General features: G+C 32.2%; 2 protein-coding genes across 2 annotated transcripts; both read right to left on the bottom strand.

The window, feature by feature from the left end:
• Positions 1–1155: 1155 nt before the first annotated feature.
• Positions 1156–4229, bottom strand: Tsp_01583 (phosphatidylethanolamine-binding protein). The gene is made up of 8 exons (XM_003377370.1): positions 4137–4229; positions 3904–4078; positions 3424–3583; positions 3214–3359; positions 2856–3159; positions 2517–2795; positions 1643–1734; positions 1156–1286 (listed from the first exon to the last, which is right to left on the bottom strand). Exons 1-8 carry the CDS (start codon positions 4227–4229, stop codon positions 1156–1158), a joined length of 1380 nt encoding a protein of 459 aa, XP_003377418.1.
• A 3155-nt stretch (positions 4230–7384) lies between these two features.
• On the bottom strand, positions 7385–9483 carry Tsp_01584 (conserved hypothetical protein). Its single transcript, XM_003377369.1, has 4 exons — positions 9289–9483; positions 8655–8909; positions 8453–8588; positions 7385–7506 (listed from the first exon to the last, which is right to left on the bottom strand). Exons 1-4 carry the CDS (start codon positions 9481–9483, stop codon positions 7385–7387), a joined length of 708 nt encoding a protein of 235 aa, XP_003377417.1.
• Between the last annotated feature and the right edge of the window lie 2846 nt (positions 9484–12329).

The raw sequence follows: 12329 nt of genomic DNA, 5'->3' as shown, positions 1-12329 counted from the left end.
AAAAAGTATAAACTTCACTAATAATATATGGGGAAAACAAAATTTCAATGAATGATAAAACTTATAAATCTTGATTGAAACAATTCCCAAATAAGAAATATTTTCATTATTAATGTTACGTCACCACTATTAAAGTTACGTAATTCTAAATGGAATATTTGAACCAATGAAGTGAAAAAATTTTACAGCTAATCACAAGGGAAAGATTTGAATCAATGAGCAATTAGACAAGGAAATTTAATACGACAAAGACTTGACGGTCCAATACAATAGCGTGGTCAACGACCAATAAGTGAACAGTGGGACCGAAGGGGAACATAGTGGGACCGAGTGGGGGCAAAACTATTAAGGTGTTTATCAGAATGTGTGACTGATGATGGTTGTTTATTAAAAATTTGACCTAATTAGGGCAAATTCTAGTGATATTTTACATTACCTTCTTATTAAAGTGAAAACACATTAGTTTTGAAAAATAATGCTTTTAAAATGCATTACAGTTACACATTTTACTGACTTCAGATTATCTCAAGTGATAAATGGATCAGTTTTGTAATTTGATTTCTAAAATTTACGATGATCAGAAAACTATATTTTTCACGCAAACCTTTCTGCTATCCATTGGTCGCGCTTCAGAACATGGCATATATGTAACATGTAACATTTTATTTCACAACAACAAATAAGTGTTAACTATATTACAATATGTACAATGTGCAAAGATATGAAATACAATAATAACAAATAAATATAGTAAATTTGGCTATGAATCTACAGGTTGATTTTTAATTTCGAGATTTCCAGCATTTAGAGCATGATGGAAGGTGTTCCTGAAATTCCATATTTGATGGAATTTCATCCTGAAGTCATCTATTCATTGCATAATACAACTGTGTTTATGAAGAACTTCCCATTCTTCTTCATCAGTTGCTGTTTTACAGTATTTGTATGTCTTCATGTTCGCATATACCAGAGAAGGAACTCAGTAATAAGGGAGCCATAGTAAATAAAACCCTTTATCTTGTACTGTCGCTTTCTACCGCTTCTGCCTTTTCCATGTCCATAACGATGCCTTGCAGCGTCATTCTGTGCCCAAAGTATCACAAACTCTTGCGCATAAGTTAAAACTTATCAGGTCAGATTTTCAGCGCTACCGACTTAATTCTCTCTTCTACTTCTGTGAGTCGTTCTAGCGGCTCTTCTTCCGTCTTCCTGAACATGATGATGTCGTCGAGATGAAAGAAACAAGTCTTCCAGGTCAGTCCACGCATCGCAGTCTCCATCAGACGCTGGAAAGACCAAACGGTAAAACTTTAAACTGGGGAATTCCCAGGGTTATAGAGAAAGCCCTCTTCTCACAATCCACCTCGTCCATTTCAACTTGACAATACCTGGGCGCTGGGACAAGTGTGCTGAACCACTGCTCTCGGTAGCGCGTTCAGGGTGTCGTCGATGCGTGGATCTGCATCACGGCGTTCGGTCTGCGATAATCGACCCAAAAACGGAGAACCATCTTTCTTTTGCATAAGTACCTCGGATAAACCCCCACGGCATCATGGAGGGCTCAATCGCACCGAGGCTGACCACCAACCGACTACCTTTCACCAACATAAAGTGGCTGTCTCTTCTCACGCCAACCAACTACCGTAACCTTCCTGATAATCAAGTATTACACGACTCCTTTCTACCGATTGGACACCATGTCTTTTTGCGGTGGCGACTCTGTCTCTGCAGTGCCTGGAATGAATAATGTCTAAGATTTCCTACTGAACGATACTCAGCCTTTGGCCGTCTGTTACATGGTGGATCTACAGTATTATTTTTTCAATGTCACAATCTTTGTATTTGTATTCGCTATAATGTTATTTTATTTTGAAATTTTTTGACCAAATTTTTTAAAAATAATTTTCTAAGTTATGTAAAGTATTTACTATATGAAACAAATGTCAAAGGAGCATCGAAGCTAAGATACAGTAACTTTATGAAAATTAAGTTATTGTGTTGTGCTCATAAATAGATTACTAGATTTGAATTTTCTGCATTTAATCACTATTTTATATAATAAGAGTATTGTTATTAGCATTTAAATTACATTGTTAATTATATTAAATGAATAAATATACGCTTGAACTTATATTTTAGCTTAAAGTAAACTAAATCAAAAAAGAAACTGATCAATAGAGAAAATAAACCAGTTTTTAAGCAGTATATAAAAAATAAAATTTTATTTATGTCGTAATGCAAATTATTATTTAATTCCAAATTATTGAGTGTAGTATGGTGGTGCATAGTTTGAGATAATAGCAGTACGTTTCATGATGCAATTATGTAATGGCAACTATATATTTTGATCAAGAAACGGAAACAAGCTTGAATATTATTTTCAAAAAATTGAATAAAATATTTATTAACCTAAAAAGCATAAAAAACGCAATATTTCATTTTTACAAAGTATGACACATGATTGTGGTGAACAGTTTTCTAAAAAAACTGTGATGAGTCAGCATTTGCTAAACCACCTATTAAATGCCCAGTACAAAAGCCAAAGACTTGTAGGCCATGTAGCGTAAAAAGAGAATAAACTTGTTGAGCTAGAAATTACAAATATTGAACTCGAGCTATACTGGGATGCCCGTGGTATGCAATTCATATTTTCTACACCACAGACAGAATCAGAATGTGGCTCTCGACTCAAGTATTCATATTTCACGTATTCATCTTCCTTAGAGCGCATCCAGCTGACTCCCTTTAATGTAAGTGAATGATGTGCCATAAATTCACGTACATCAAAAAAGCATCTAAATGCAATAATGAATACACAAAATGATTACAAAAATTAGTAAATGTAAACTTCTTACCGTCCATTATATTCAGTAGGACATGATTCAGAACTATACAGTTCTGGCTTAATGTGAGTTATTGATCCGTCGTTTTGCTGAAAAAGCAAAAAATAATATCGGTGCAGTTTCTTTCCAACTGGGAGTGGTCTTGAATAAGAGAAAACTGTTGTCTCCATTGAACCGGTAAGTGCGTTATTCAAATGGCTGCTGATAGCAAAATTAGTAACCAACCAAATGACGTAAGGTCTTGAGACTGAACCCATTTTATCTGATGCATCAACATCGAGCATGAGCAATGTATAAAGTGGTGCATCATCTGGATCTGAATAGAGGGAAAAAAATGTAATTCCATATCACGTTTGTATAGCAGTTTTACTTGAATAATCATAAGGACTGTGGTAATGAAGATGAGATAAAGCAGTGTTGAGAAAATAATTCGAAACAGAAATTGATGGTGACTGTCTTAAATAAACTGGATCAATTTCTGAATCACCAAGCGGATCAAGCTTGATATCCGCTGAGCTAAAATAAAATACAGTTACAGTTTGTGATAACTAAAGCTGTGCAAATAAAATGATAAACTTACTCAAAAACAAATTCTTTGCAACATACAGAAAAGTGAATCAACGGCGAATGAAAGGTGACAGTCAACCAAGTATCTACAGTAGCTAACAATGATGGAGGCAAGAATTCAGGTCGTACACTGTCAGTTCGATGTAACATTTCTGTTGCAAATAATATTTGTGCTTAAAATTCAGAAATATGCATAAATATTTTATGATTACTTTGACGTAAAAGCGATGGACAATTATCAGAAATTCCGCTTCGACGAATTGCTTCAATTGAAAAAGCGTCATTTTCAATGTCTATCCAATTGAGGCCAATTAATTCTGTCAGACAAGAAGAAAATAATTAGCGTAGGATGATAATGCATATATGAAGTCATATATCAAAGTTTCCTTAATTTATTGTAATCTAAATTTCTTTTCATAATTTATATGTATCTTTTTATCTAAATATTTTTATATAAATTTCATGCTTTTTGCAAAAGAAACTTTCAGCTTACTTTCATGAAATTCATTGTCAATAATAAATCTTTGCACATCAAAAAGAGAATCCTCGTCAAAGCTGTAGTCAATATTCAACGTCAAGCGCCTGCCACTGTTTTGCTCAAAAACTAACAAAGCGATGGGATTTGGTGAATCTCGACTATTTAGCGGTACTTCATATTCTTTTAAAACCTGTTAACATTATGTTATGAAGTATTTTGAATTAAACATTATTACATCAACAAATTACCACAGTGTCTTTCGGATAATTATAAGCAAGATATTGAAGACGTCCTGAACCAACATCGACCATCAGCACAGTCTGATATGAATGTGTTGCCATGCTTGACCAAGTTATCACTGGAACATGACGCACTTGCCAAGGCTTTGCCGGTTGCATACCAGGATGGGCATGAACAGTTTCTGACTTTGAAAAGACAAAAATATGGTCGCAGGCTTCATATTCTCCTTAATTTATATTTAACATTATAATAAGAAAACACTGATGCACTGAAATCCATAGTGTTTATTGTCTAAAACTAGAATATATGTGATTAATAAATTATATTTAATAATTTCTTGAAAATTGTTAAAAAAGCTTTTATCAGATAATATTCTTTTTACTTATTAAACTAAATTTGACAACTTTTAGTTTCTTTTTATTTCTGTTTATAATTTAAGAAGCCGATTTCACATGCGAACAGTGAGATTAAAATCGACCTCTTCTGCTAATCTTTCACAGTGTCAAGTGCTCAAGAAATGATTAATTAATATGAATAGTCTTCTTGACTGAGTTTCCATTTTTAAAATTAAACTTAATTTTCCAATACACACGAATTGCTTTCATTGTTCCCTCTGAAACCCTATATGTTTTTATAAATGCATGCATGTACCTATAATATATTATGCATATGTATAATATATCGTTTTATTGATTTCCTTAGCGACTTGTGCAATGAAAGAACAGCACTCTTAATATTTACATTTATATATCGCTGTGCAATAAAAATAAGACAGGAGAAATTTAGTAGTATTCAATATTAGATATTTTGAAAAAGAAAAATATCTTTTTTCATATCAGGGACTATTATAACAGCTTCTTATCTGGTTAGCCTGAATAGAATAGCATAGCGAACAATACTTTCCAAGATAATTTTAACACAGCTTTATACAGTTTTACAATTTTCAGGTCGATGAAAAAGCTAACAAAATCTATTATTTATCGACTGACCTTCTGCAACACCAAATTCAAGAGGCAATGTTTTGTCAAAACTGGTGCTACTGAAGCGTGCTGAGAATGTTTGCTGATTGTAGCCGTGTACTGCGATAAGAAAGATTCATCAAAAATAGCCAATGGTCAGTTTGATCTTGTCATGATGACCGTGGTCAGAGCAATCAAATTAGGACAATGTCAGTGCGCTACAATGATTCAGCTTTCTCATTTTTGTGATGCTTATCAGGCCCATTAAATACGAAGAAGTGACAATGTGGTCTCGCTTTTTTGAACTGACAAATCTTTTATTATTAATTTATTGCTTTCATTTGTCACCAATATATTAAAAATATTAATAAAAGCAGATATTTTACATGAAAAAAATTGCAATTGCAACCGTAGTGTGAAAATCAGAAAATAAATGGCATGTTATTGTGAACTCACATTGTCAAATGTCGACATTTTTATTGCTACATTACTTTTGCTTGTTGTTCTTTCTAAAATCCAATTAACCTTGCACCTAATTTAGTAAACTACTATAGTTTCTTTAATACTTATTCTATAACAGTATGCAATTCAAATGTTAGCACTGAAACAAAATATAACTTTCAAAACTGTCCGCTAAAAGTCGAGCGAATGTCAAGGAAATGACAATGTAAAATGATAATTTAAGTGATAATTTTACTTATTAAAAAATTATTTATTAAAAAAATTTTTCAATAAAATCAATTATTTCTCAAACTAGCAAAACATATTTTTAATAAAACTAAAAAAGAATGAGAACTGCTGAATGATTTGCCAAAAACATTAATCTAGCGCAAAAATTCACCACCAAAAACTTTTATTTAAAATTGTTTTTATATTTCATCAAATAAATGAATCCAACTGCAGTGCATGCTGATGAAGAAAATAAAGAAAAGCAGGTAAACAAACAAAATGTCAGCATAGCACTTTAATATTCTTCCAATGAAAATTTAAAAACAGCTACTAAATTATTTTACTCTAAATTTTAAATTGAATTATTATAATTGTCACAACATTTAAAGCTTTTTCTAGTATGCAACAGTTTGTTGTAAGCAAATGTTGAACTGTGCAAATATTGAAAGATGCTAATAGCATCAGTAAAAAAGTTTATTTTACCAAATAACGTATGCAGTGAAGAATCAAAATATTTTTAATTTGATAAGTTTCATGAATATGAATATTGTAAGTGCTGTACTATTTGTTCGCCTGATTTATTCCTTGTCACAATTTAAAGTAAGACGGACAATTTCACATCACCGTGTATGATTGGATTTTTTGTTTCGAAAACATTTGCAAGTGAGTGGTTGATTTGGCGGAATAAGCCGCTTTAAATAAAGATACATTGTCTATTGTGTTCATGAAAACATGACCGACACAGACTCAGCGTGGGCTTTATCTGTTATCTAAAAGAAAGCTATCTTCCATCTTTGTACCGAAACAGGGGCCCTGCTAGCCCGCTGTTAGTGATTGACAAGAAATTGAATTTCAATTCAGGAAGCACAACAGATGCAATAATCTGAAATCCCGTTTGGCTAGTGGAGCGTTATCATTTTGGTCATGCAGAAGTGTACTCTTGGGATATATCAAGGGACCATATGTGATCAGAATTCCGGCAAAGCTTCACATCAGTTTTATCTTAAACACAGCCGACAGATTGCATGCGAAGGCGAAAATTTAAAAATTATAAAGCTAGGTCATATTTTTGCGCAATCTGATCATGACATTCTGCATAAAGCTTATAAAAACAAGCTAACACTGTTTTCTTGAAGATTTTCCTCCCCTTAATTAAAATACCAACCAAATCGACACTGCTCTAATCATTCTTTTATAAATGAATCACTATGAAGTGTCATCCTTTATCCTATCAGTAAAAAATAGCAACAATAGCTATAATTAGCCTTCTATGTTAGCAGTTAAATTTACCAATCATAAATTCACTTTTGGAATTTATTCTATAAAAACATTTAAAATGAAGAAGAAATAATTATTTGCCATTTTTTAAAATTAATTCATAAAGTATTAATCAGATAGATATCTAAATGGAAGTAATTTGCAATGAGCTTCTCATTACCTTTACTAATGTACATTCTATGTTTCAGTGGCTTTTACAATTTATATTCGACTAACAAATCAGCATTAAAACATAAGAAAATGTAATTTTGTAAACATTTTGTGAATAAAAAAATCATTTCATCAACATCACTTTACGTTTGCGTTTAACCAGGAAGTGCCTGTATTGTTCGTCGAGCTGTTTGTAAAGCCTAAGCAAATATACCGCCACGAAACGTTGCCGGCATTGGAATGGAAACTTGATCACAAGTGTTATTGTGCTCGTCAAATATGAAGAATATCAGAATTGGTCGCTTTAATACAACACTGTTTTCTGAATCTAGTGAATAACAATTCTAATCAATATTTTCCATTTAGTCTTTTTAATTTTTAACAGCTTAGCTAAGCTAAAAATTGTTCTCACTTATTGCACATTAAATGAAGCAAATTATGCTGATATTTTAAACATTTGTTCAGTTATTTATGTGATAATTTATTTTATAGAATTTGAACTTTTTGAAACATAAAATGTTGAATTATATGTTCGCATTATTATTTTATTAATTTTTTAATTTAATATGTTGAAGGCAGTGATTGACTGAATAGAACGTTCCGTTAGCAGCAGCTTTTCTAAAATTGGTTTCAATCCAGCAGTTGTGAAATGACTTTATTGACGACTTGTTGTTGTCAACAGCCGCTTTCAACGCGACAATTAGCTGAACATGAAGCAGAGTTTATCAAACAAAACCTCGAACATGTCACGATATTATACAACGATGGTTATAATTTTGGAAAATAATGTTGCACTTGAAATTAAAATTTCCTGCTTTAAACTGATATAAATTTTTATTTTGAATAATATTTATTAATGAAACTTAAAAAAAAGTTTTTATAACTTTATAATGTCAGAGGAATTTAAAGTCAAGGCAAAGAAAGAAATTTATTTATTTTCACTACGCTTTCTTGTTGTTAGTTTCTTTTAAACTTTCATAAATAGCTCACTGCTGATTAATTTGCAGACTCAAATTTTGGATAAAATTTAATATGCAGTTTAAAATTTAGCCCAGAAATTTTCGCCAAATGCATAATAAATAGCATTGCTGAAACTCAATTTTCAAGTTTGTGATCAAATCTCATGGGAAATACGCATGAGCGGACATTGACTAACCAGTGCAAATTAGCTGCTAACAAAGTGAAGTCTATTTCAAATTAATCATCCAAATCTGTTAAGTAAAATCGCTCTTACACCTCCTTCTCTTTATAGGCTTAAGTTTGCTTACCTGGTTCAGAAAAAAATGTCATCTGTGGGAAAATTTTCAAATTTTGCAAATAAGCTGGATGAAAAGTGGTTATGCGGAATAGTCGACTAAAGATGCTTTCATATGGACGTAATGTGGGTGGATTGTAACAATTGATCTATATAATACAAACATTTAAAATACGAAATGTGGAATGAAAATATTTGGAATGCATTTATTTTACTTTCGCGGGAGAGTTGTGCAAAATAGAACCGGAACATGCAGCTTTCATTCGATCACCAAACCAATAAATAGATGCATCGGCTGCTTTATTTCTCACCGATTCTAAACAATTTTGCAAATTTTTCATTTGAAGATCATCACCATATGCACAAGGAGATCTTCGAAATTTCGTTGCTCCACTTTGGACAACCAGCAAATAGCAGAGGAAGGCGTGAACAAGCATTAGGCTCAACGTGGCCATTTCCATCAGTTTGGTCTAAAATTGGAAAGTTGTAAATAACAAAGGACAAAAAGTACTCTAGAGTCAGTCGAGTCTAAAAGAGCATCGCTAATAGGCTGGCCGAAAAAGGCCAGTGGTCAATGTCAACCACTGGTGCTGCGGGTCCGACCGCCTCCGGGAACAAGAGAACACCAGTGAAAGCCCAGCTTTCCGGTCACTTGCTTCGAATCGATGATTTTGCGTAGTTCCTATATTAACTTAATAGCTTGGAATATTTACTTGCCGAAAAGAGGCGATGAAACGTCAATCAGGACGTACGTTTTAACCAGCTTTTCCAAATAATTCACTATCAGCGCAGCCTTAACTATTGGAATAAAACCAAAAGCATAACTGACGAGATGAAGTTGAATCTTACGTAGTTATAAGAAAGGAAATTATAACGACCCCAGGGAAAAGGTAGCATACGGAAATTTTCTGGCGGACAAGCACTGCACAGCTGCGCAGTACAGAAGCAACTGATAGCTTGTCCACGCGCTGTCGCTTTAATTGTAGCTATCTGTTCTCCTTCACTGATTCTGAAGTGCACTGACCCAAGACCTTGCCAGTCCATTGTTTTTGCTGCACTTATATTTCTACTTTTTTCTCGAAGTATTGATTTCACTGCATTGCATAACAAAAAGTAAACAATGGATTGCAACAGCTCACTATACTGGGTCCTAATAATGCATTAATAAATGTCTCAGAAGTAATGCAGCCGAAATTAAATTTTACCTCAAAAATACATTTTCAATAAGCTCAAGTATTTATATATTCCCATTCTCAAAAAAGGTAATAAATCTAAATTGTTAAGAGATTCTTTTATTAATTTTTAATTTATGTGAAACCTTTCAACACGCATTGAATTTTCTCAAAAGATTGCTGAACTGAACCTTATTATTTAAATATAAATTACTGCTAAAATATTGAAAATAAAAACAAAAGTTCATGTTGATAAGTTGTATGGCACATCATCTGCATTAATATTTAATTTTTATCAAATGATTTTACCACTGAATATGCCATTAAAATACTAAGCAAATGAATGATATAATTTTATAACGCTGTATTATATCATAGAATTTTAACAATAGGCTGTTATGCGCTTCTTAGAGCTTAACAGTTTAACTAGATGTGGTTTATAAATAGTACAGTTAAAGTTAATAAATATTACCTAGAAATAATTTTCAAAAGTAAATGTACACTAAATGAAAATTTAAAAGGAAGATTAAATTTTATAGAAAATGAATTGTATGAATTTTAAAATTTTAATTTTTGAAACTTGACTGAATATTCTAGTCTGTTCCAGATTCGAGTAAAATACTTACAAACATTTTATTTCATTGGTTGCTAAACTTTGAGAGAGCCTCATAAAATGATACTAATTATGGAGCTATTTTTATATGAAAACAGGATTCAACGAGTTTCACTGATCGAAAAGTGAAATGGCAATTTTAAACTAAAGCAAATTTGTTTGTTCATTTTGAATTTGCTTGTAAATATCCGGCTTTAAGAAGATGAATGAGAACTGAGCAAAAGAAATCAATTTAGCCGACACTGTCTTAGAATTGGAGGGAAAATGATACCACCCTAGGAAGAACAGTTTCAGCATCGAAGAAGATCAATTGGGCTAGCAGATAAGGCGGATATAATGCTCCACATTGCAAAATGACCTGCAAAGTGATGATGTGTTGATGAGCTATTGATGTTTTTAGAAAAGTGTAATCGCAAAGAAATGTAATGGTACACTAGCCAGAGACGGAGGCCTTCAGTCTGCAAACCAAGTGGGCACTTCAAATTCGACAACCTTATAGTAATGGGATGACCAGTCTGCAAGCTTTTGGTCGAGTGGCTATGACCGGCTAGTTAGGCTAAAAAGCATGCATCGATTGCCCAGTTAGCACCTGACTGGTCGACTGGTGACCGGAATTGGCCTAACGATCAATGGACTGGACATTGGTCTGCACTTTGTTAAAAATCATAGATTTTCGATCCGTTGCCGATCACCTGCCTGAGCCTGCTTCCGCGCATGATTCTCGTAAAAGAAATTAACCGACCTTGTAATTAGCTTCCGGAGGTTTGTTGTCAAACAGTTTGCTAACTTCTCGCGCGCACACTAGCGGCCTACGCGATAAGGTGGAAAATTGTGAATGCATCAACGTTTTTATTTTGTTTTTATTATAAAACATTTGCCGGAAGTATGACCTAAAAAACGATCGCATTTATGCTGTTGGAAAATCTCAAAAAACACCGGCAATTTTAAATAACTTGCTTTTATAACAATGTCCTGTCGATGCAACAAAATCCTTTATTTGTAGACTGACAATAGAAATATGTACAATATTAAAAGTTTTTATTCATTTTAAAAATAAAATGCAGAATAGTAAACTTTCTTTCAGAATAATGGCTATATAATAAATGCCTATATAAATTAAAAAAGCAGCCATTCTTACACTTCTATTTTATAAATTGAAGATGAGAAACATTAATTTGTATCAATGAAAAGATTATTAGCCAAATTTCAATTTCAAATTTAACAAAAACATCAAATCAATATGTCCATTTTATACCATATTTTCTAACATTTTTTAAGCAAACATTAAATGCAAGAACTTTTAATATTAATGGACTAAATATCAGCATTTTAAACAATCTGCTACTGTTTTAAATTAGCAAACAATATGCCATTTTCTAAAATGCTGAAATGAAATTTCATTGAAATTATAAATTCTATATCAAAAAATTATTGATTGTCATGCAATTGAGAAAGCAATCCAGAAATTCGACGCAGCGACATGCAATGAATGAGCTGTTTAAAGCATATAATAATAATGTTGAATTCTAATATTCGTTGAATTTTGCGAAACGGTTTGATAAGTAAAAGTGCATTCCATTTTCAATGCATATAATAAACAGAAATGATGGAATTTCAAAACAAGAGTAATAGCTGAAGTTTTTGAGTTTCTAATCTTAAGTGATCTTAATTGACTTCAGCTCCACATCTTAGCACCTACTCACTTTAGACGTCCCATTTAGAAACAAGCTCTTGCATAAATATTAGGTCATGGCCATTTATAAAGTGTTCTCTCTGAATGTTTTCCAGAAGTAGAATAATCACTATTTATGATTGTCTGCTTAAATAATATTACTGTTGCTTAAGAAGCATTTTGAAAAAAGCCGTTATTTTTCGTGCTTTTGCAGTATCTGAAAAATTCTACACTCTTCCTATTTTTGAAATTATTATAATTTATAAGTCACTATATATAAATTATGAAAAAATAATAATTATTATTTAATCTTATCTATTCTCTCAAGTAAAATATCGTCATTTTAAATTGGCTCTTAATCATGGCAAAGTGTTTAATTCTTGATTATGTACAATGTTAATGTAAATTTAGTAACACGTATTAACAACTGAAA

This window comes from Trichinella spiralis, assembly GCF_000181795.1.
Source record: "Trichinella spiralis strain ISS 195 chromosome Unknown Scfld4, whole genome shotgun sequence".
Taxonomy (NCBI): Eukaryota; Metazoa; Nematoda; class Enoplea; order Trichinellida; family Trichinellidae; genus Trichinella; species Trichinella spiralis.
The sequence above is the reverse complement of the archived record's forward strand: the minus strand, read 5'-3'. Positions and strand labels throughout refer to the sequence as shown.

Coding starts and splice junctions, on each gene's coding strand:
- Tsp_01583 (XM_003377370.1), bottom strand. CDS start 4,229: ATGGCAACACATTCATATCAGACTGTGCTGATGGTCGATGTTGGTTCA. Junction 4,079..4,136: donor ATTATCCGAAAGACACTGTG/GTAATTTGTTGA, acceptor TAATGTTAACAG/GTTTTAAAAGAATATGAAGT. Junction 3,360..3,423: donor TGCAAAGAATTTGTTTTTGA/GTAAGTTTATCA, acceptor ATTTTATTTTAG/CTCAGCGGATATCAAGCTTG.
- Tsp_01584 (XM_003377369.1), bottom strand. CDS start 9,483: ATGGACTGGCAAGGTCTTGGGTCAGTGCACTTCAGAATCAGTGAAGGA. Junction 8,589..8,654: donor TGCACAACTCTCCCGCGAAA/GTAAAATAAATG, acceptor TGTATTATATAG/ATCAATTGTTACAATCCACC. Junction 7,507..8,452: donor GACATTTTTTTCTGAACCAG/GTAAGCAAACTT, acceptor CACTAGATTCAG/AAAACAGTGTTGTATTAAAG.